The sequence below is a fragment of the Thermobia domestica genome, chromosome 2, assembly GCF_964235325.1.
Source record: "Thermobia domestica chromosome 2, izTheDome1.hap1.1, whole genome shotgun sequence".
NCBI lineage: Eukaryota > Metazoa > Arthropoda > Insecta > Zygentoma > Lepismatidae > Thermobia > Thermobia domestica.
Window position 1 is genome coordinate 184,487,028 of NC_137455.1, and position 26,988 is coordinate 184,514,015.

Genomic DNA, 26,988 nt, shown 5'->3' on the forward strand with positions numbered 1-26,988 from the left:
AACATGGCGATCAAAAGCAATCAAACGATCGGCCTCAATTCCGATAAATTTTGCACAATGGGACAAGTTAAGTTGTTAGCCCCTTCAAAAATTGTGTATTACGTTACTACGTGTGGTAATCAAACGACAATCAACCCATCTGACCCAAATCTGATCAATTTTGCTTCCATACAGAACTAACGGGGTTAACTTATTAACCTGCTAGAAAATTATGTGTATTACGTCACTACACATTTCAATCAAACTCTAATTGTTGTCGATCAAACGACAATCGAACGATCTGGTCCAGTTCCAATTTTCATATAATGAGGACTAACAAGTGAATTTGTTACTGCTAAATTATGCGTATTATGTCACTTCACATAGCGATGAAACGACGATCAAGTGATATGACTCAATTTTGCTTCCATGGGGTAAATTTATCGTTTTCCGCCAGTACGCTGCTGATCAAACAAGTTGTTGATGCTTAAACGATTTGGCCCAAATCCAATCCATTTTCCTTCCTTGGCGGCGAATAGTTTAACCTGTTATACACCTCAAAACTATGCGTATTACGTCACTGCGTGTGGTAAGCAAACTCTTATTGTTGCCAACTAAACATGATGAAGTGCCCATCAAACGGTCTGGCTCAATTCCGATTAATTTTGCTCCCATGGAGACGAACAGGTTAATTTGTTAACTTGCATATTACGTCACTACGCAGGCGACCAAAAGATCTGGCCCAATTCCGATCAATTTTACTTCAATGACGCCGAACAGGTTAGCTTGTTATCCCCCTACCTGGTTAAAATTAATGGCGATCCATCAAGTGGTTCTTGAGATTTTTTGTATCCCCAAGTGACGGACACACGGACAAGCATGGGAGGTTAACAGGTTAATTTATTAACTGGCGATCAAATGACGATCAAACGATCTGGCCCAATTAGATCAATTGTGATTCCATGGAACTTACAGATTAACTTTTTAACTTTCCTATGAAATATGCGTTTTACGTCTTTACGCGTAGTAAGCAAACCATCTTTGTTGGCGATCAATCGTGATCAAACGGCACAGTTTAAGTCAATTTTGCTTCCATGGGGTCGAACAGGTTAACTTGTTAACTCTCTACAAATTATACGTATTACGTCACTATACGTGGTGACTAAACACTGGTTGTTGGCGATCAAACGATCTGGCCTAAATTCGATCAATTTTGCTTCTATGGAGGGCTAGCAGTTAACTTATTAGCCCTCGTATAAAATTGTGCGTATTACGTCACTACTCATGGTGATCAAACTCTGATTGTTTACGACAATCAAACACATGAAACGACGATCAGACGATCTGGCCCATTTTCGATAAATTTTGCTTACATTGGGGTCTAACTAGTTCACTTATTAGCACCCCTACAAAATTATGCGTTTTACGTCACTACATGTGTCGATAAAACGATAATTGTTAGCGAGCAAACGACGATTAAACAATCCGGTCCAATTCCGATCAATTTTGCTTCCACGTAGGGACTAACAGGTCATCGGTGAATATTTTCCGCAATTTGGAAAGGTATTACTAGTAGCTATCTAGACTTCTTCTTTTCTTATGAAATTACTTTTCTCGATATTTCAGCCCTCTCGTGAGTCTTAAACGCGAATCCATACGGATAACACTAGTTTGGCATCATGATTTTTTTGTTTGTTCTGTAAAACAAAGAAAGAAAAAAGAAAAAGGCACCCTAATTATTTCGAAAATTAAAACACTTTACATTTACACATTTAGGCGGGTTTGTCATCCCAGTATCTGAGAAAATTGGGGTAGTTTTAAGATATTTTTGGTCTTGTTATGGTAGTTGGATTACTTCTCACTAAAAATTCACTTTGAATGTTCTTCTGTGACAAACTAGTCTAAAAGTGTAGATAGATTTTGTTTTAAATAAGTTGACTTGTGGTGTTTGTTTCTTTTCCACGACAAGAAAATATTTGATGATGCCAAGTTAGTATTGGCCGGCCTGCTATACATGGAGATGGACTCGGGCTCAAAGCCTCCGAGAGGGCTGAAATATCGAGTAAAATAATCTCATAAGAAAAGAGGAAGTCTGGGTACAAAAATGAGTTTAGATTTTTATTTTAAAATATATCCTATAGCATCTATTATTAACTGTAATGAAATCTACTGTGTCTGTGATTAAAATAATGAAATCTACTGAGACTGTCGGTAGATCTTGTCAGACAATATATCAAGAGTAAAGCAATATTGTTAGTAGAAATTCAAATTTTTGTAGCTCCGTGTAGTTGAATGGTCACTGTGCCTACTTTTAGTGAATAAGTCCGATTCAATTTTCTGTAGGGGCACATAGTTGTTGACGTTGTGAATCAAAAGGGGATCTGTTTGGTTAAGGCATGGAACTCCGGTCTAGAAAGCTAGAAATAATAACGTTGTAAGCCTACATGCTGTTCACACATCACTCAGTTGAACTTGCGATTTTGTCTACCATGGTACTTTCTAAGCAATGGCTCCAGTGAGCTTAAATTTATATGATTACCTACTACCACTACTATTAACATTTTTAGTTCACTTTTCTCTTTTAGTATAATACTAGCAGAAGTAATCATTCTTCGCAAGGGAAGAATAAGGTTTAATGAATATAACACAGGTATTTTGAATATTATAGAATTATTCTCCTTTATCCCCTTTAGAAGCAGAATTTTCGAAAACATTGCTACAAGTCTTCATTTTTTTTTAAATGAAGAGTTTATATACCGATTTTCAACCCTCTGATTTAAACGAATCCTCACATTAGGCAGTTTCTGAAGAAAAAATCGGAAATTTGAATATTATGGAAAGTACCCTTCTTTCCTCTTTACGAATGGAATTTTCGGAAACGCTGAGACACAATTTCAATTGTTTTAAATGAGGAGTTTTTATGCAGAGATACAATTCCGTAACTTCGAGGATTCGTGAGATACTTTATTCTTGACCAAGAAAAGGAAAAAATCCATTACCTATTTTTTTTTTAAATTTCTTATTCTTGCAGAAAAGAAAATCCCTTGCTTTCATGACAAAAGCAGTTTATTGTCCAGATTCCACGTTTCTATCTATAGTAGTATGATTTAGGCACTAATAAGTGAGTCACCTTCACATGTACTTTAGAATAGTATATTAGTTTGGTGCGAATGAAATGTCCGCTTTAACGTCTAATGGGATACCCATCTCAGTAACACAACACAGGGATACATGCCCAACATCACAAGTTCAGTACAGGTCCAGCAAACAGCCTGGGGTAGTGCTTCGCTGAGTAGGGTCGCATGGAAGTGCACCTTAGAGAACACACAATTGCGAGTGATTTTTCTTTATGACTTGAAACTGGGACATTTAACATAGCCAACCGAGAAAAAAAATATTCTTCTGACGTCTCTCCCACCTACTACCATTTCTTCCAGCATCTCGATTAATTCTTCGGAAGAAAAAACTTTCTGATGACTGGGTTGCAAAACGTGCAGTTGAGGGGTTTCGTCACATCGTAGATTCCATACTCCTTTCCACACGGAATTCAATCATTGGCTGAGGGATAGGAAAGTGTGTGGTTGCAGTCGATGATTTTATATATATATATATATATATATATATATATATATATATATATATATATATATATATATATATATATATAAAATCCAGGTATAAACCAAGTTTAAACTTTTTTTTTAGTTTGGAAATGATGCACCTGGAGTGGACAATTTATCCGCTCCACCCTAGTAGAAAAATTATACAACGATAATACAATTATATTATTATTAATGAAAATAAAAGTGGAGAAGTGTTCAAATCAAGCATGAGGAACTAACGCAGTAACTTTTAGTAAGTAACTTGTAGTAAAGGAAATACATTTTGTGTCCAATCATTTGCTTGTTTAATTCCTTTAGCAGTAAAGTTAGAGCACGAGATTCGGATTATAGATATGGCTTTATAAAAAGACTAAAAAGATAAGACAAAAGTTCAAATATGTATCTTTACATATTAACTTATTGTTTCAGGAATATTATCTTATTGCTCCTGGAATCTGTATTACAAGGTTGAAGAAAGATGGAAGCGAAATAACTCCTCCCTTTTCACTTAAAAAGTTGTATTTCACACGTTTAATATGGTCCATTGAATTGAGATGTTTCCTTTGCTGGGGGCCTGCTTTACAGGAAATCTATTTAGTAAGAGAAGATTTCGTACTGTTGTATAAGGGAATATACGATCAACCATTGATCAAGTTATGTTTCGATGAGAATACCAGACACATTATTGCTGTAGGGAAGAGCCTTATTACTGTAAGTACAATACCTCAAGTTCTTTTTTTTTTTTCACAGTTGATACATAGTAATATGTGTGATATTGAAATTACACCATTTCTATGATTATTGTTGGTCTGATTATAGTACCACTTTAAATATAAGTACAACCACAAGTTTCTGAGATGATTTTATAACCTCTCCCGGTTGCACCTGTACTTTTGTCCCGAGCATACAAAGCAACTAAAGACAAAAATCAATTTCTGATATATATATTTTCTTTTCTCTCTTTTTTCTTTTTTTCTTTTTTTTTTTTTTTTTGTTCAAGGGACTTAACAAAGAGGTTTTTTTATTTTTCAGTACAATATTGAAAACTTTTTCTTAGTGTAGATTTATAAGAAATCAAGTCACCTCAGTTCATCGTAATTGCATATAATCTCTAAGTTGTAATCTTATTTCTACATTCCACCAGATATAGCAAAGACAGATAGGCACCAGTCAGCAATATTGCTAATTAGAAATTATTTTAATTAAATCATTTTATATATATGTTATATATAAACTATTAGTGAATTTTTAAGCATTTCCACATAATGAGTTGGAAACATTTCAAGATGTATGAGAAACAACGACGGGCGACCAACTTACGAAACGCAGTTCCTTGATAACAGAATCAAAATTGTCAGGACTAAATATTTTACTTGTATGTCCTATGTTTGCGATATTATACGATTCCTTTTGACTATTCAAAGCTGACTGCTTCAACCCTCCGGGACTTTCCCGAATAGAACAACGCAGAAGCCAAATTCTGAGAAAAGATTCTTTACTTTAGTGCACGCCGAAACCTCATCATACGTGTCACGCTATTTTCTCCATAATATAGAAAATTAACATAAGAAGGAAAGTACTGAACTATGGAATCACAATTCCTGACGATATTAAACATTTATTTCTACATTAATAACAGGAAGGCAACTATGTGGGAACTGCTGCCCCCTTTCCCTTTTCAGAATGTGAATAGTGTGGAAAATGAAATTGTGAAATGATCATTAGTATAATACATCGACGGGCATTTTAAAGAAAGTCGAAAATATTTTCTATTATTATTATTTTTCTATTTTCTTATTTTGGTGCTTGTGTGGTATTTCCTATTTTCTTCTTCTTATTTTTTATAGGTTCTGCAGAAATTTTCATGGGTTGTGTTTTTATATTTTCTAACTGGAATTACAGAAGTAAATCGTCTCACGAGTAACATTTTTTTCTTTATGTGATTGACAATGTTTTTTTATATGTATTGTGTTGCATGCGTAAAGATACAAATGCCCCGTACCACTTGAGTTACTCTTTCGAACCACTCACAACTCTTAACAATCTGTAATTCTGAACTATCAATCAAATACGATTACTATTAATGCCAGCATTACAGGGATCAGAGGCAAATGAATGATTGGTCACAATTCATTGCTCAAGTATAAGAATTGATTAGTTGTATTTAAACTCTGCCTGGACAGACTTCAGTTGGTTAGAAGTAGATGTTGTCCTTCAGGGACTCTATATCCCGATGTTCATGAAATCATGCCTCAACAGTTCCAGCAGTGTAAATTTTTCATCTTCGAAATTGTGCCATTGGCGAAAACAACATCTGCACCACAGGATGCACCTAAAATTTCTGTATCAATAGTGGCAGTAATGCATCCTATGACCATAATCACAGGACCCATGGAACACTAGGAAATTGTGGCCCATATCATCACAGAGTTGACGTCATCTTTCATGGTACAGAGGAGTTAGTTCGAGGTATAAATTTCTTTGAGTGTTCGCATACATAAACGCAGCCTGTATTGGAAATAAGCTGAAAAGGACTTATCAAACGAAATTTTCCGTTTGCAGTCATTGTTAGTCCACTTCGCATTTTCTTGGCACAATTTTCTATTCGCTAAAGCGTTGTTGGCGATGGTCAGCGGTGTGAAAATTGCAACCCGATCGCGGACGTTCAGGTTATGCAGCTCGCATCGGCCTGTGATTATCGTAATAGGTTGTATCATGCAGTGATTAAGCTCCACAGCCACTTTAGCTGCATTTACTCTACGATTCTTAGTAACAATCCTCTTTAATGGTTGATGATTTCTGCCCCTGAGGCTTCTCTTCTGTCCTTTCTCTTAACCACAGATGCTGTCTTACCATGAGTTCTGTAGGTCGTCATTATCTTGGGCATCCTTCCTCTCGTTACACCGAACACAATGGTCAACATTAGATACATTTTCCGCCAACTATAACTAACCACGTACTCACAATTTAGCCTCTTTGAAACTCAGACAAATTTCCTATTTTGCATCACGTCTGCCCGCTTCAACACAAGTCTACCCCGCCTAATGTACTGCACATCATCATCTATTAAACCACTAACAACGACCAGATGCTGCACACGATTTCTCATACATCTTATGTTTACATTATTTTCATAGTTGTATATTTTAGTGCAATTGCAAATGTTTCCATTATTTTCACAATTGTATATTTTAATGCAAGTGCAAATATGATTTCTTTTCGCAGAACATCGAGATGACTATTCTGAAATATTTTACTTGGTCGTGTTTCAGAATGATCACATGAAACAACATGACACAAACTTTTAAACCAGCAGCAACTGATAGTTGGGACTACTAATTAAATTTCTATAAAACTGGCATATGATCATTTATACTGTGGTCTCTTATTATGTGCATCATAGAAAGAGCTGAGACAGTGGTAACATACTAAACTAATCCGATCGAGCCAGAGAGAATATTCAAGCATCATCAAAGCATTCAAGTGTCAGAACAGTAAGTTATAATCAAGTAATCAAACTTCTTTCTTTCTTTCTTGTTAAAAATATATGAACATTTTTCTGCTTTCCAGAGATATGAATGCCCGCCAGGAAGCAGAAAATTAAGACAGATAGATCGCTTCAATCTTACTGAAAGTGCTTGCCCATTGTTTAAAGTTACATTAGCTGAACTTTTGCCAACAAATACTAAAGGACAACAAATGTTATTTGCGAGTTTTTTAAATAACGTAATAGTTATAGACTTACAATCAAGAAAAATCATAGCTAATCAAAGGGCAATTCATATGAATCCGATAACTTCCATGCTGCTTTATAAACCACTCACTTATCTTATAACTGGAGATTCTACAGGTACAGGTGAGTTGAACACAACAGTAGGTGTATGTAGTGAAATCGATTAGTTTATTATGAAATTATTGATTTGACAAATTTCAGGAATATACGACTTTACCATTGGAGAAATATGCCTGAGTAAGGAAGTCAGATGAAACAAAATAATATGTATATACATTTCTTACGTCACTTTCATTTGGATATTCAGTTTTAAATTTGTATCAGTGTATTTAGGGAACGTAATCAATACTGCCATCGCTAAATATATTTTCACATTTTCGGAAAGACTCATATAGCCTCGCCGCTGAAAGGGACGTTAAACTCAAAATCAAATCAACATTTTCGGAAAGAAAGAAATCTTTTTATTTGTGAGGTTCAACATCGCTCTTCATGTGGAATTCGCTCTTCGGATATTTGTCCATAATCCTAATAATAAACGGTGAACATCTGTCGCGCTATTTCATAATAATAATAATAATAATAATAATAATAATAATAATAATAATAATAATAATAATAATAATAATAATAATAATAATAATAATAATAATAATAATAATGGTCTAATAGATGTCGCTACCAACCCGACGCTAATAGATGTCACTACCTGCACTATTGGGTGTTAAACTGTATAAGCAATTTGTCGATTTAAAACTACTGCAAAAAAATTAAACGATAATCATATCTGTTGTGTTGTATCTGGATGGTTGCGAAACATGGTCGCTTACTTCAAGGAAAGAACGTAGATTGAAAGTATTTAAGAACAAGATCCTGAGACGAATATTCGGACCTAAGAGGAGCGGGAATGGAGAATAGTGGAAACTTCATAACGAGGAGCTACAGATTTATACTGTTTACCAAACATTGTTAGGATAATCAAGTCTACGAGGCTCAGATGGGCAGGTCATGTAGCCAGAATGGAAGAAAATAGGAACACTTTCAAGGTTTTAACTGAAAATCCAATCAGAAAACGACCATTAGGAAGATCTAGGTGCAGATGGGATGAATCTCGCAGAAATAAGAATACAAAGTAGAAATTGGTTCCAGTTGGTTAAGGACAGAAGTCAATGGAGAGCTTTTGTGAATGCGACATTGAACCTCCGGGTTCCATATGCCATAGAGTTAGTCTAATTTTACAAAGATAGGCTATTTAGCTCAATTGCTCACGCTGCATTCGAAAGCTTGTAGATGCATATATAAATGAATGAATAAACTTCTTGAATCGTATAACTAGGATATCTGGGTTTTAACGTATATTCACTAGTGAATGACGGGACATTGTAGCTAATGATCTTACTTAACTAATGGTTTCTCCAACTTCTTTGTTTTAACACTGACTGAGATTATAGATTTGACGATGGGATGCACTATACACTAGTTGTTTTCCCGCCACTTCTGGCACATACTGTTCACGTGGCTTGGCTTTCTGTTATTACTTGGTATGTGAACCAATTATAACGTGACTTGAATCATAAATTTTGTCCAAGATTACCATTTTACCAATAACAACGTGAATGAATACAGTGACAATTTTAACGTTGAAAATTAGTACTTAGTAACTTTCAATAAGTTCCAATCAAAGTTTTGAGTGCACTGATATAAGTGAAATCAAATTATACAAAGTCATCTAATAGTCGATGGTATTAATTTTATTACGTTATATATACTATATATGATAGTTTCTTGGCATAAATATTGTATACCAAAAGTGTATAAATATCTATTTTCATATAATATTTTACAATATGCGAAATATTAAAACTTCGAATTCTTCAATATATTATATTTTGTCGATTGTGTCTGCAAACAATCAGAACCATCGTTAAGTATTTTCATTTAACCAAATGAAATTGAAAAAGAAAATTCTTGAAGTACATGATTTAACTAGCGTATATAATACGCACGAATGCAATCTGCTAAAGCCAAATTAAAAGTTGGTTATCATTTTTGATAGATCATTTTAGTTGAATACAATACTGTTTCCTCTCTTAAAAACATTCCAGTCACCAATACTTTTAAGCATATTCGTATCACAATTCACTTTATCTAATAACACAATAGACAGTATAATAAAGATCTATTTGGTTGTATCTATTTTGAAAGGAATCATTATATTTCTGTAAGCAATGTGTGTACGAAATTCGGTATAGGAATGTTAATTTGTTCATTGACTTAGTGAAGTATCGAACTATTATGTAAAAAATAATAAAGGGAAAACTTGAATTGAGAACAAGGTAAAATTTGTTGGAATTCTGAAAACTCTAAATTGAATTTACTTGAAGCAAATTACATTTTTTCAAGTTTGACATTTCTGCGTTGATTATTAAATTTAGAAATATGAATATATGTATAAATATATAAGTTCAACTAAGGTAAGGTTCTCTAAGATTTCAGTCCCATGCTACATTGTATGATTCTCGTTAAACAATTATTTAAAAGATTTAAAGACAAATATTACTATAACAACAGTGTTTAAAAATAGTCTCAATAACAATTCCAGTAGTATGAAAGTAAAACTATAACAACAAACTAATTTCTCATGTACTTTAATAGAGATTATAATACACATTGTTTAAACATTTCATTATTGAACAAGACTTTTGAAATACGTAAGGTCAGTACAGCACATAAATTATTTTATTTTCCTATTATTTAGAATAATTCTAATTTGTTGTATTTGTTACAAGTTACTGAGTATTTCTATATATATGAGTATGTGTGAATATCTGACTCAACTGTTTTGATATATTATTTTACTTTTTGTTGACATCACGTTGTATATCTAATAAAGGATGAAATATTCCCACAAATGAATTTAATGAATAATTACAAAAGTGATTTTACATCATATTGAACTATTTTCTAAAATTTGTTAGCTCCAATTGTATTTATAGGAGATAATTGAAACGGTAAATGCCGAAACAACCTATACGCTATGTTATATTGTAGTATATAGTTGCTTCTGCATTGTCTACTTGAATTCAATTTTAATTTCCAAACATGATTGATCATGCAAGTGTGGAATATTAAACTAGAAAAGGGTTATTTGCCCCGTTAAATGGAAAACTGATAACTCTATAATGAACGTTAATTTACAAGTTCTATGAAATGTAATTAATACTAATAAAACTAGACGTAATGGTAGTGCAAGGAGCAAATGAAATAAAACTTACACCTCTACTGCATTAAGATAAACTTTTTCAAATTGGATGTTAAACCATAAGGCGAAAACTAACTCCTTATATGCGTTAATTGGCATTTAAAATAAAATATCTAATACGGAAGTATACAGCAATAACTAACTAACTTGGCCTATGGAACCCGGAGGTTCAGTGCCGCGTTCACAAAAGCTCTCCACTGACTTCTATCCTTAGCTAATTGGATCCAGTTTCTACTTTGTATTCCTATCTCTGCGATATCCATCTTAATATTATCCTCCCATCTGCGCCTAGGTCTTCCTAATGGTCGTTTTCCTATGGGTCTACCAGTCAAGACTTTGAAAGCGTTTCTACTTTCTTCCATTCTATCTACATGACCTGCCCACCTAAGCCTCCTAGACTTGACGACCCTAACAATGTTGGGTAAACCGTATAAAGTATGTAGTTCCTCGTTATGAACCTTTCGCCATTCCCCATTCTCGTTCCTCTTGGGTCCGAATATTCTTCTCAGGATCCTGTTCTCAAATACTTTCAGTCTATGTTCTTCCCTCAGAGTAAGCGACCATGTTTCGCAACCATACAGAACAACAGGCATGATTATCGTTTTATATATTTTAAGCTTCAAATTCCTCGACAGAATTCGCGACGACAAGAGATTTTGAACCGAATAGTAACACGAATTCCCTGCTTTTAGTCGACATTTAATTTCTTCGTGAATATGATTTTCGTCTGTTAATATTGATCCTAAATATTTGAAAGTATCCACTTTATCAAAAGTATTATTTAATATTTTAACGCCTCCACAATTTGCCGTATTACGGTCCCGACGCAGTTCCATGTATTTAGTTTTCTCTGCATTTACTTCTAAACCCATATCCCTGCAAGCGTTTAATAATATCTCTGCATTTATTTCTACTGTTCTCCTATCATCCCCTATTAAATTTACATCATCAGTATACAGCAATAAAACTCGTATATCATCTAGAATAAAACGGAACAATGATGCAAAGGAATATGTAAAGTCTAGGGAAAAAAAACATGAAGTATTACTCAAACAACCGAGGGGATGAGTGCTTGAAACTGGTTGTTTCACTGCATTCTTACTATTAAAACTACTGAATAAAACTACTGAACTACTATTGAAAGAATAATGAGTGTGTAAAGATGTAAAGTCACTGTTATGTGGTCACAACATGTAATTCACTTTTATAGTTTGTGTAGTAGTAGTGTGCACACTAAACTTTTCTTAGCCTATATTAATCCCATTTTCATTGTAAAAATTCATTTTACTAATTTGCATATGTTATAAGAATATTTCTAATACATTGCTAATGTTTGTTTCTTGTAAGGATGATCAATGTCAATAGAACTAGTGCAACTGATCTCGAAAAATTTTGAAGCTACCTACCAAATAAATAAATAATAAAATAAATATATAATTTCAAATGTATTTCCACTTACCGAATTTGAAGGTGCAGTTGTTGTTGCCGATTTTGTTTCAATACATGAATAACACATTTTTCATTTACATTAAGCTTTTAGACATCGTTTGAAATTACAATGATCAAATTGTCGTTGATAATGGAACCAATATTGAATCGTGGCCACACGAAGTATCATAGTCCAATATACATTTATAGGGTGGGATCACTCAAAAAGGAAAAAAAAAAATCTAAAATGCAGAAACGTACACATGAGAAATTTCTAGTGCAATAAATTAATTTCGTTTGTTATATATAATAAAGTGGGGAAAGAGTTCCAAATAATATGTTGCCCCTCTGCTGCGTATCGTCTCAGACTCGCTCTGCTCATTCTAGGAGTTATTCTAATTCGGGCCTACTGGAAAAGTATCTCTGGCATTATAAATGAATTACGTGTTGTAATTTTGTTATTTTTCAAATAATGGTCAAGTACATATTTCTTTCTTCCTTTTCCTTTTGTTTTATCGAGAAAGTAGTGAAACAATCAGTTACAAGTACTCATCTCCTCAGATGTCCTGAGAAAAGACTTTTTTTAAGAAGATTCTGTTTAGAGCATAATAAGTAAGTATTTTTCCATTTATGAAGTATTGCTCATTGCTAAAACTGACAGAAGAGAGGTCCAATGTATTGCATAACTTAGTAGCAACATTTTTATTCTTCTCTCTATTCATAAATAGTAGACTGAGTGAAAATCGCACTCAATGCGCGATATGATGAAGCTAAAAGAGTGAAAATCGCACTCAATGAGCGATATGATGAAGCCAAACTACTGTACAGACCTCACAATCAACATCTCAAAATTACGTAATTAACGAATCATAGGGACGACAAATCCCATTCTTTACGAAAAATACACTTTTAGCTCCATGCATATTTCTAGGAGGAAAATGATGTTCTGTTATCTATCTGCATGACGCATCCCACATATGTTTGATCGGAAGACATGGCTGACCGAGTTTACGCAAAATAATAAGATGAAGTGCCACTGTACTGCTTTCGCCCCGATTAGACTATTACATTTTACTTCCTTGATGTTTCCATTGCTTTTTCTCCTATTTTCAACCAAATGACTAAGGGTTCAGAAGAGAGCCCAAAGTTAGGAAGTAAAATGATTATACAGGAACTAAAATTAAAAGGGAGATACATGACTGGCAAAATTTCTAAGCGGTGTTCTCCAATAAAAGTGAGATGAGTGGGGTTTTCTAATTCAGATTTAGCTCATGAAGAAACTCAATATTCTAAATTCTGTGCTTTCTCCAGAGCTGTTCTAAACTCAAGTTACCATTTTCTAAATTTCGCGACAGCTTCTCATCATGTAATAATAATAATAATAATAATAATAATAATAATAATAATAATAATAATAATAATAATAATAATAATAATAATAATAATAATAATAGTTTGCTTTGGTGTTAAGCCAGGTAAGGTAAATTAATTTCGCCATTAGCACTAGTACTAGAAAAAGAAGAAATGTAAGAAGAAGAACTGAAATATTTTGAGTAAAATTCATTGATAGGTTAAAATATACAAAGTAGCGAAGCTTGCACTCAGCAGCATTTTAATGACAGCTGCAGATATACTGGTACTAAAATTGATAAAGTCTCCATTTACTATAAGAGTTACTAGCTGCGTACATTAGTAGTAAAAACATTGAATTGTATATAAAACAGACTGCGGTAATCTATAAAATAAAACTACACAGAAGGAAATCGTATCGTTATTTTATGAAACAACGCAATTCCAGAGACACTAATTTTTCAGGAGAGACAAAAACTGTTTTTAGGAAAAATGGAGGTAGAATCAAATAGTATGTTTATTTATATTATAAAAACATTGTTATACAACTATTTTAATATACAGTCAGCATTCCAGGCATCTCAACTTGATGAGGAAAATGTTCTGAAAATCAGAGAAGTTATACCGTTTCAAAATTAGCGTAAATTTTGATAATTTTCTTTTGCAAACTCTTTGTTTTATTGATGTAAAATCAGATTTATCTACAGAAAATTCATAGATGTTTCACATACAACATTTCTGAAACAGTGCTAGAAACATTACATGAAAATTACGACATAAAAACATAAAACAGATACAAGATACATCCGAAACAGTACAGAGTAACTTAAATTGTATAAGTTCTTGTCTTGTCTTGTCTTGTCTTCACTTTTAAAAGTGCTGGAAAAATAAGAAGGGCACCAGGAAATGACCAATTTGTGCCATAAATGCTACAAGGAATATGGTAGTAAGTTAAATAATTTCTTCAGTAAAAATTGTACTAATCGTCCTTCTTGAATATGTCAACACACTTTTATTTTTTTTTAAATTTTTTTTTATATCGAGATTCCGGTTTTTTTTAAGAAATTGTATCAAAGCCTTAATTGGTATTCGTTGATTTGAAGCTAAAATATATTTATATGAAAACGGAGTACAACCTAAATGATTATAAAGGTGAAATAGAAATTGATTTCTAAACGATTCAAATAGATCACATTCGAATAGTATGTGATTCATAGTTCCAATGCCTCTGTCACACCAGCAATGATAAGTTGGGTTTTTTTTAATTTGGTACAATTTAACAGGTGTTAAAGCCGTTCCTAAAAGCAGTCGGTAATACAAAATTATTTCTTGCCGAGTCCATGATTTTATGTGTTTCTTGAGTTGTTCTTGTGATGATGACGATATAGACCAGTAAAATTTTCCTGGTAGGGTTTTTTCAACATCATACCATTTCCTTAATTCTTTATCGTGAAATTCTTTGACTTTGCGAAAAAGGTTACATGGCGCAATTTTGATATTTGTAGGATTTCCTGTTGAACATGATTGCTTTGCCAGATTGTCGATTATATTGCTATTTTCTTCAATATTTACATGTGCCTTTATAAATGCAAAATAGATCTGATAATTATTCTTAGACATATTTATGTATAGATGTTTTATATTTAAGAGTATCCATGTCATTGATTTATCCCAATAGGTATGTTGTAACTTCATGAGCACACTCAGTGAATCAGAACATACCACAGATTTTTTGATTTTGTGTTTTTTTATGTATAATAAGGCTTGTCTAATAGCGAATGCTTCTCCTTCAAAAATAGAAACTTCTTTCGGTAGTTTATATCGGAGGGAGATTTTATTCTTCGGGATGTAAACTGCTGCTCCGACATTTCTATCATTATACTTCGAAGCATCTGTATAAATGAAAAATGTTTCATCATCAAAACGTTGTTTGAAATCTTTCCATATATTTTGATAAATTTTTTCCTTTAAATCCTCGTTAGATATTGGTAAGTAATGAGGATTTATAACTGTTATTTGTGCCATATTTGTATTATAACTCCAAACAAAGCATGGTAATGAGGGTACTTTATATATCATTGAGGCAAATTTTTTGAAATTGAGGTACGCTTGTACGATCCAAGGGAAATTCCTGGTATATGGTGTATTCCTTTGTTGAAAAAGTAATTCTATTTGTTGAAGCTGCTTTGGGATTGTAGAGGAATTCTTACCAAAGATTTTTATTAAAAACATTGAAAGCTGATTTAGAGAAAAGAACTGGGAACGGTATAATTTCTGCTTCTTTTAACATGGCTTGTCTAGGACAGAATGCTGGCTGTGAAAAAATTATTTTAATGATATTATATATAGCTTTTTCTAATTCCTGATAGTATGTACCATATCTATTATACAATAGGTTGCCGTAAGCAATTTTAGATATGTAGCCATGTTGTAAAATTTTCAATAAGGTGAAAGGATTAATTCCCCACTTTTTCGCTGACAAACACTTTAGTAAATTTTGGTATTTGAATTGTTCTTGTATTAAATATTGAAATTGATCCTTCCAGTTTAATTTCTGGTCCATTCTAACTCCTAGATAAGAAATATATTGTTCACAATATAGTTTGTTATTTTTAAATGTTAAATGATAATTTCTATTTTTTTTTCCTGGAGAATATAATAAACTTAGTTTTCTTCCAATTTAATTCCAATCCATTCTTGTTCATCCAGATATTGATTTCTTGTAGTTGATTTTCCACCTGTGGAATAGCTCTTTCAATGTTTTTAGTAAATGAAGTTAACAAAATATCATCAGCGTAACTAGTAATATTATTATTCTGCCATTTTTTATTGATTAAATCCAATATATAGATATTAAATAAAAGTGGACTTAATTTGCTACCTTGTAGAAGGCCTAATGAGGTATTTCTTGATTCTGAGTAGGAATTTCTGACTTTAATGAATACCTGTCTATTAATTAAGGTATTGTGAATTATTCTAATAATTTTGCTAGATATTTTCAGTTTATGCATCTTTTCTATTAGGATATCTAAATTTACATGATCATATGCACCAGAAATATCAAACGATATAGCCAAAAGAGCTCCTCTTGATAGAAAGGTTTTATAGATATCTAATGTTAAATTAGATAATGCATCATATGTGGAGAAATTCTTTCTAAAACCTGTAATTTGTGGAGGAAAAATTTGTTCATTTTCCAAATACCAGTTCAATCTGTTAAGAATAAGATTCTCAAATATTTTATAAGCACACGATAGTAGAGCAATTGGTCTAAAATTATTATAAAGAGCTATATCTTTGGAATTCTTTGGAATCGGTAGAATTAAGATTTTTTTCCAAGTTGAAGGGATATGTCCTGTGTTCCATATATAATTATAGTATTCCAATAAATTTTGTAATCCTAAGTGAGGAAGATTTTTATAATGTGAATATGTAATTCCATCTATACCCGGCGAGGTGATTTTATGAATATTTTTTAGTACCACTTCTAATTCATCTAATGTGAAATTTTTATCAATGACTACGTTGTTGTTTGATATTAGATATTGAGAAAGAAGACTACGATCATTATTTACCGAGCATGGAGTTAATTATTATGAAATAATGGTAACCAATCTATATTTTTCAAATGAATTTGAGTGTCCTGTCGATCATAATATAATTTAAATTTTTTCCAAAAATGCCATATTTTATGAGGTGATGTTCTGTCCGATAAGTTATTGCAAAATTCCTGCCAGCAAGGTCTTTTCGTTTGGTTTATAATTTTTTTTGTTTGCGCTTTTTGTTTTTGATATTCAAAAAATAAATCTGGAGTCCGTATTGATATAAATTGTTTGAATAATATTATTGTCTTATTTACATATTTTTGGCAATTATTATTCCACCATATCGGACGGGGTCTGTGATTTTTCTTGGCACTATTCTCTCTAGAATGTTCTTTATAATTCTCCTTACGTAGATCAGATACTGTTTTCTTGATGATTTTAAATATATTGTCTGGGTAATTATTTTTTGAGAAATAAATTTGTATTTTATTTTGATAATCTGTCCAAGATATATTTGTAGTTATTCTTGGTAATTTAGATTTGAAGCTATTAGTAAATGTTTGTACAGAATTATTCTTTACTTTTTCGTCTGAAATTAAATGAGAATAAAAAATAATAGGGAAATGATCGCTAGAACATGTGTGATGATAAGTTTGCCAAACAGTTTCCAAATAATATACATTTTTCGTAATTGTAAGATCTGGTACTGAGAATGTATTTAATTGAATCCTTGTAGGGGAACCATTGTTAAGAAAAATATAAGATGAATTCATTAAATGTGAGAGAAATTCACTGCCTCCTTTGGTGGTTTTATTGGACCCCCATACTACAGAATGGATATTGAAGTCGCCACCTATATAATCAAAAATTGTAATCAAATAATTGTATCCAAAAAGATTTATTAACATTAATTTTTGGAGGGATATATAGATTTAAAATTTTTAATTTGCCAATTTTGATACCAAGATATTGAATATGCGAGTGAGAATTTTGAAATTGCACATTTATAGTTTGAAAATTTAAATTATTTTTCACACATATGGCAATGCCTCCATGTGAATCATGACGTATTTGATTTATGCATTGATATCCTTTAATGCGTAATGGAATTTTAGGATTACACCATGTTTCCTGTAATAATATAACATCCGGGGAAAAAATATTTATTATGTTTGTTAGATGAAATAATTTGCCGTAAATACTTTGGGAGTTCCATTGAATAAAGATGAGTCTATCTTTCCTATCAATATCCATATTTTTTTTCAATGAAATAGAGAATATAGGTTATTGAGAATTGTTTCAGGTGAAATATATGTACTATCTCCCTCGTTTATTTTCATTGAAGAAAATATTATCTTTTTCATCCCTTCTTTTATTTTATTTATTCTTTGACGAGAATATATTGAAGCTGAAGGAACCTCTAAGTCCTTACCAAAGAGTGGAGAAGTTGTTTCTTGAAGTTCTAATTTGCTAGAATTCAGTCTATCTATACCCTTTGCATCAGCCAAAGGGAATTTTTGTGTTCCAGAACACTCAGGGTTCTGTACAGCCATTTTTCTCCTAAATGAAATTGAATTATCTTTAGAAATACAAGAGTAATCGACTTTTTTATATGACTTTTCTTTTTCATTTAATGGTGTTCTATTCGTGAACAACTCATCGGTTGTTGTAAAGGTAGAGTTAAATTTAACATTTTTATTATGTGATTTACCTTTGTCTGATTGCGTAAACAATTGAGAAGAATTTCGAGAAAGCAATTCTCCTTGACTTTTACGCCTCTTCTCCGGAGGTGAACTGGGAAGTTCACTAATAACTTGGGTTCTTGGAATTGTTTTATTCATCACTGGAGTTACCAGTGGAGGCATCTGTTCTATGTTAAACAAGGATGCATAAGTTGAGAGTTTCTTATCAAGATGTTGACCCTCGGAGGAACGAAGATTAACAGTACTATGAACTGAGTTAAAATTTACATTATTCGGATTCTTTTTCTTTAAGATCGCATTCGCTTCATTGAAAGAAATCTTTTCTTTTGCCATAATTTCCATTAATTTCCCTTGTCGTATTCTTTCCGGACACTCTTTATAATCTGCTGCATGATTTCCATTACAATTGATGCATCGCAGAGGATTGTTACAATTTGAAGAAGGATGTGGATCACCACATTTTATGCATAGACTTTTGTTTAATCTACAATTAATCTTGCGATGCCCAAATTTATTACACCCTGATATACATTGTCTAATGGCCGGTATGTAAGTATGAACTTTTCTTTTTATGTAATATAATTTAATATCATTCGGTAATTGCTGAGAGTCAAACGTTAGAATGACTGTGGACGTGGGATCTAAATCACCCTTTGGGGTTTGTTTGAATATTCGTCTGGCTGACGTAACTGTTGTATCGCATTTGATATCATTTAAGATATCTGACATTTGTATATCTGTTTCAATGCCATGAACTACTCCCATTGAGTAAATTAGATGATTAGGAATGAATGCTGTCCAATTATTTTGTGCTAGGATTTCATGCTCTAAGAAGGAATTAGCTTCCTCTCCCGACCTGAATGTAATTTTCAATAAATTGCGACCTATTTTGTCTACTTTTTGGATACCTGCTATATCTGCGAGATATAACTTTCTACTAATCGACATTATGTGTTTTTTTCCTAATTCGTCTGTACTAGACTTGACAAAAACGTGATATGGAGCGAAATGATGCAATCCATATTTATTTGTGCCAATTGTGGTGGCATTATTTAACTCTATAAAATTCCTTGAAGTAGCTTTTTTGTACTGGATGCCAACTTCGGAAGATTGACTTCTTATATTGTCATTGGTATTATTAGCTTTTATGGCTTGTTCATTAACTTCCGATACTATCATGGCGTCATTTTCATCTAGCTCATTCGATTCTGTTGCTTTAACTTCCACTTCATTTATCATTTTGTATTTATGTATGTTTATTTATCGTACTCATAATTGACCATTAACGTTATTAAAAAGAACAAAAAACACAACATAGAATGCTGAAATTATAAAAGCACAACTGTTAACACACTAATTAATGATAATAAAAGGAATGGTCTCACCAAGAGAATAAGTTAGGAATGTTCCAGAAAAAAATCACCAACTAATGTGCACTCTATTATTGTCTGTGCGAGAATAACAATGTTTTTCTGTGCGCACTAGATTTGAGAACACTAAGTTACACTAGGACTCGTTGTTGATTGAGATTATTCTTGATTAACCATTAAACGAACTCAATATTTGTCTCATATTTCATACTACCACACTTCTGCGGCGCCATCTTCCGTATAAGTTCTGGTTATTATTCGAAAGAACTTCAAAAATAAAAAGTAATCTTTATGGGTTGTTGCTTTCAATAATGTCTTCATGAAATTAATTCGTTTGAAATATATTATTGCATTTTCTTGAGATCTATCTTGGCTTCATTTATTATTACCTTTTTTTTTAATTATATGCTTTTCTTTGAGTCAGGGTTACATGTTATTGTCCTACAGTCCTCAAAATGAATATATATTGAGGAAATGAGATTATGTATGGTGATGCTGCTACAGTCTCACGACAATTTTCAGAGTATCGAAAGTATCTGAAGGAAGTTATTTAGAAGAGAGTGCGTTTATCTCGTGAAAGATTTTTTTTAAGTGGAATTCATATCTTCTTATATAGACAAGGCCACCAGTTCTTGAAGATAATCGTATCAACACCAAGAATAGTCACGGTGAGCTTTTCTGATCTACTAGTATACAATTACTTCACAAATTTATTTCGGAATGTACATCCTGTGATGTTTTGCAAGGAATTCTTAACCACTCCAAAATCACGATCATTTGAAAGATATAAATGCCTTCGCAGGTAAGGAAGTGTCAAATCAAACTGAAAGGTTTCATTTCTGCAAGGCACATTAATGATCCTACAATCGCGTGGTTCCTGTTCTGGATCCCGCAGCTGTCGGAGAAAAGATAAGTTCATGAATATATATTATCAGATATTTTCTATATAATACAAAAGACATGAGGCTACTTCATTTGGTCCTTTGGAACTTTGAGTTTCATCATGCAAATATAAATGATCTTTTCCAGTCTTGGCATTGTGTATTTGAAGTGCATTCGGTCTTAACTAGCGGAGATAATTTCTGTATAGGTATTGTTAGCAGCGATACATTTTGTATGTAATAGAAAGTCAGAGCTGCAAGGTCCTCCCTTTCTTTACTAAACTTTATAAATCCTTGAAGGTGATTGTAAAACTCCTTAGCCCTTCTTGACCTCTTAATTACCGTACGTGTTAGTCATTTTTATTTCTCACAACTCTTTTGTGTTTCTTCCGACTTTCAATTATCATTTCAGTCATTTCAACTTCAAATCAAACTTTCCTTTCTGGTCGAACCTTGCTTGTTGATACGCCTATACTAGTACAGGATCTAAGTTTAACTTATAACTGAAACAGTTACTTCATTGTTGAATTGAGTAATTACATACAGTTTTGCCAATTGTGCATAGTGTCACATAATTATCAAGCTGCAAATGTTAAAACTGGAAACGCCAGAATTCTAGAAGTAGCGTCATTTCTGCGTGAAGGGACATTTGACACTATATTTTCTGACATGTCAGTACGTGAGAATTACGTGATTTCAATATGAAATGATGCAACTATCCTCATAGAATAGTTCATCACAAATAACCCACTTTCTGCAAAAAGTAGATTTAGGTCATTTCATAAATTACCCATTCAATTGATCAATTACGAGGATATATTAGAACAGAAGATTAGGGGACAATCTCACTAACAGACTTGTTTCGGGGTCGAAAGATAACACACGGGTACTCTATGCGGAAAACGGCGGACCTTATCCTAAACGGAATATATAAAGTACATTTACATAAGTTTAATACTTTAAGCCATTTCTTAGAGAAAATGAAAATATAAACCATAGAAATAATTTATATGTATTATATAAGACTTTTTCCATTATGTTCAATATTAGCCTATTAGTGCATGAAGTTTCTTAGAGGTAATTTTTCTGTACAGTTTGTCGTTTGGGATGGATTTACTATACTTTAAACAACTTTAACGAATTCTACCTGAAAGTTTGATTGTAGTAGTTGAAAATGCCATCCAAAAATCGGATCATATGTATAGGAACATTATACTAATATATTTTAACAATATTTTTATAATAAAAAGTACTTTATTGTTCATACAAAATTAATATATGGTTACTTTTGCTAACAGTTTTATTTGTTAACAACAACCTGACATTTCTTTACCAGTCATATATTTGAAACTCTATTGTTTTTTCAATAACAATGTTATCCTTTGAAGCATTTGTCCTGTAAACCCAAAGTTGTCAGCTTTTCAAAAACAATACCACTCTCGTAGGATTATTATATGATCACGTAACAATATTTTGTCCGGAAAAGTTGTAAGTGTGTTGTTATAAATAATAAACACGGCACCCGATTTTTTCGGATAACATGCACCAATAGGTTAATTATGAGAAATATGTGCCTTACTTTCTTAAAAGGGATTTCTAATATTTTTATCTCTACAGTAAAATGCTGGGACTCAAAATGGGACTTAGTTATGGTATTTGTTGGGCATAACAACAGTGTATTTAAGCTGATGCCTCATCCAGTTCTTTTAGGATTTGTATCACTCGGTAAAGATCACACTATGCAAGCATGGAGTTGTGCTCTCGGTGAAAGAGTAAGTTTAAGATTCATAATTCGAGTAGTGTAGCTACACAATATTCAGGCAATTGCAAGTATTTATTTATTTAAAATTACGTAGGCACATGAGATTAACAAAAAGAAATTGTTTACTAACCAATATACCTTCCCGTGGGATACATTAGACAATCAAAAAGTCACAAGAAGAGGGTATGTCAGTGCTATACTGCTGAAACTTATACAAGCTATACTGCTATTACTTTTACTATTAAAATAACTACTTCCAACTAAGGTACTCTTTATTTACGGACACGGGTACATGCACACAAACTTCAAAAGTACTTTACTAAATTTTATCCCCATGCTACTAAATAATACTCTTCACAGTACTTCTAACAAGCCCACTTACATACTCCAACTTCATTCTTGCTCCCACGAACTCTTTGACTCATGCCGAAGCCGGCGATCCTCATACTCATCACAGACTATTGACAGTAGTGTCACACTCTTCACAGACTACTTGCTATACCACATTCTCCACAGATTATTTCCTATTACACTCTTCCACATTCTTCACAGACTATTCACTATTACACTCTCACATTCTTCACAGATTATTCACTATCACAGTCAGGATTGTCACTTCACTTAAAACAACATATACATAATATAAAACAGATCAATCTGATAGGTTAAGAAAAAAAAAAAAAAAAAAAAAACGGGAGATTAAAGAATAATTTTTTGTTCATTAATATAAACCGATTTTAAATCTGGATTTTGGTAACATTGATAAAATCTGGCTACCTACCTTTGACGTACGTACATTTTGGACATAGCATAGACCACGCGCTTCTTTCAACTCAGCTCTTTCTTTCTTTCGTTCCCTTTGCTCTGCTCGTTTTTAGTATATATCTCTCACATTATACTCTTACCATTTCCATACCATTATTCTCTCATCCATTTTATCCTTGTTACGTTACGACCGAAGACGCAATTAATTTGTTTTTCCGATACGTTTGGAGAATATTTAGTTTTCCCTAAAATCCCACGGGAAGATATATTGATAAGTAACCAATTTTTTGTTAATTTAATATTTATTTATTTATTTACTTATTCTGTGTCTGCAGTTTTACTTTACTTTATGTATTACCGTAAATAATTTGTTGCATCATTTGACGATATGTGCATGACATTAGGAATTGTAAATTACAATATAAATAATAGTCCAATTTTCTTAGGTCAGCATACTTCTTGGCAGTGTAAAATGAATTTATTTACGAGAAACTTTTAACAATTTAAAATGTCAAAGCTTTTACTATTGATTGTACGCACCCATATGTAAGTCTATAATAAAGATTTTTATTTATCTTTAGTGCGTTTTATTTATTCTTTAAATCAATATTTTAATTTTCAATAGTATTGCATTCTTGGTTTGGAATGATCGTTTTAAAAATGAACTGCTTACCTGAATCACACATCTAAATGTTCTTAGACTTCTGCTACCCTAAATCTGTAGAATGTAAGAGATAGACTGAATATACGAAGTAGCACATTTTCTCATCATTTCCTAAATCTAGAGAACTCAAGAGATATGAGTAAAGATGAATATTTTAACTTATAAATACTATTCTAAATCTTCAAGAAAGTCCATCATATTGATTTCCATAATGGATAAAATGTAAATATTTTAACTAGAACACTATTCTTAACCTTCAAGAAGGTCCACCATATTTGGTTTTCCTAATGAGCAAAATATAAATATTTGAAATTATAAATACTATTCTCAGTTTTCAAGAAGGTTCATCATATTTGGTATCCATATCAGTAAAAGATAAATATTTTGTATTTTAACTTATAAATACTATACCCAGTATTTAAGAAGACTTATTAAATAACTTTAAACACTACAAATTTAAGAAATAATAAGCTTCAGTCTATCACTTACGTTTTACTGATTTACATAATAGCAGTCTAAGAACATTAAAGTATGTGATCCAGATAAGCAGTTCAAGTTTTCTTCTAAAACAATTAGTTCAGATCAAGAATTCAGTGTTGTTGGAAGTTAAAATATTGCTTTAAGGAACAAATAGAACGCACAAAAGGTAAATAAAAATCTTTACAGCTTCTGAACCTTAGTACAATAATTCCACAATTAACTTAAGACGGTATCGTATTAAATAAGCGATGACCAGTGTATTCAATTCTATTCACTTTTACTGTTGTTAGTTGTTGTAGTGGAAGTTACTGGTGTAGAATGAAGTTAAATAAGCGATGACTAGTGTGTTCAATTCTATTCCTTCAATTACATACATGATATCAGGTTTATTAAATTACATACATAATTAAACATCTCTAGAGCCAAAATTACAGAAATCATCAACAACATAAGAACAATTTTTCAGAAGATTCCTTTTATTATATAATTTGCTTTCCGGCTACACTTTTTTTTTTAACATTATGTTGTATGATATGAAATTTATTTCTTCTGCACGTATGATACTTATGTACGTATTTATCTAACATGAATCTTTCATTTTTCTATGTACGCATGGTATAAATATAAATTTTTTGGGTTTATTGTATCAAGGTATTGAATCAACTGTCGACAAGAGATGCTTATGCTTTTCCGACTTAAACTTCCATTATTTTTTTTCCCTAGTTTAAACTCAATGCTACTCGTGCTACTATTAATCCAAGATATAGTATCATATTTTAGTATCGATTGTACGTCACATAGCTGTTGCTAGATCGATTATTTTACTAATATGTAGTTCTTATCGTATAGCGTAGGCAACTCAATTTATAAATGAGATTCATGAGTACTCAATTTATACATGAGTAATTAAAGAAGTTCAATTGTTGGTATTCCATTCGTGTTTTATTTTATTTCAACTTACGCTTCAAACGCACTGACTGAATTCATCGTCAGATTTAAACTAATTTAAGAATTGTACAATTATTGTGGTATAATTTTAACTTACATTTTATAATTATCGATTGCTATATAACCAAACATTGTTAAGGTAATCAAATCTAGGAGGTTCAGGTGGCAGGTTATGTAGCCATGATGGTAGAAAGTAGGAACGCTTTCAAAGTCTTAACTGGAAAACTAGTCGGAAAATGACGATTAGGAAGACCTAGGCGCAGATGGGAGGACAATATTAAGATGGATCTCGGAGAAATAGGAGTACAAAGTAGAAACTGGATCCATTTGGCTAAGTATAGAAGTCAGTGAAGAGTTTTTGTGAACGCGGCATTGAACCTCTGGGTTCCATAAGCCATAGAGTTAGTTAGTTAGTTAAAAAATAATATCAGTCATTTTGGATTATTTTTACATGTCGGTAACCCCCCAGCAGGTGACCCCCTGGCCCGCATACAATGGTAGCTGAATTTGAAAGTCATCATTAATGGAAGTGTCACCATTGATCTCAGCGACCGCGAAAACTATGAATTTGACACTAATATCGGTCATTTTTTTAAAATTATTTTTACGTGCCTCAGTATCCCACGGTGACCCCAGCTCGCAGCCGAATGCCGTGAAGTTGGAAGTTAATGCGATCGGAGTTTCATCATTGATCTCAGCGACCGCGAAAATTATGAATTCAACACTAATATTGGTCATTTTCTACTACTTTTATATATCCCAGTAACCCCCTGAGACCTAGAGTTAGTTATATTTCAATATAAAGTAATCAAATATTGTTACGGTTTCATTTAAATTTATAATATTACCGTTTTCTTAATTATTATTATCACTCATTTCAAACCTTAATCTACATTCAATGTTCTATCACGTAATTATATTGCAATTGCTTCTATTAATAATCTTGTATATCGGTGAGTGAATCCCCATATAAACGACGCATTTTCAAACAAAATTTCATGTTGTTCTTCTGCATGCAATAAGTGCGTCTGTTATATGCAGATCCACTCAAGGATACAAACAATTATTCAGAGAAGCGATGGAAATAAAAATTAAGTAATAGAACGTTGAATATAGAGCAAAGTTTGAAATTGAGTAATATTTAGAATATTTAATAATAATAATAATAATAATAATAATAATAATAATAATAATAATAAAATGAAAAATCGCAAAATGTTACAATTAAAATTATACCACAATAATTGTACAACGGTTCTCAAATTAATTTAACTCTAATGGCAATGAACACAGTCAGTACGTTTGAAATGCAAGTTAGAATAAAATAAATAAAACGTGAATAAAATATCAAAAATTACATTTTCTTAGTTATAGATATCTTTGTGAAAATTATGTAGAATATACACGTTCTAGTTAGTTTACATTTTTGTTATTTAAGCACAGACCGGCAGCAACCAAAACTTCCCTATAGTGATGAAAATCAATAGCATATGACTTCCTGATATTTAATATAATTTAA

General features: G+C 32.2%; 1 protein-coding gene across 2 annotated transcripts in view; it reads left to right on the plus strand.

The window, feature by feature from the left end:
• LOC145678128 (uncharacterized) overlaps positions 1–26,988 on the plus strand; it is a 148,867-nt gene that overhangs the window by 16,030 nt on the left and 105,849 nt on the right. For both annotated transcript variants that reach the window (XM_081748235.1, XM_081748236.1), the window contains exons 3-5: positions 4,011–4,292; positions 7,152–7,437; positions 22,468–22,622. In XM_081748235.1, the coding sequence (XP_081604361.1) occupies positions 4,011–4,292; positions 7,152–7,437; positions 22,468–22,622 (723 nt within the window). The remainder of the gene's footprint in view (positions 1–4,010; positions 4,293–7,151; positions 7,438–22,467; positions 22,623–26,988) is intronic.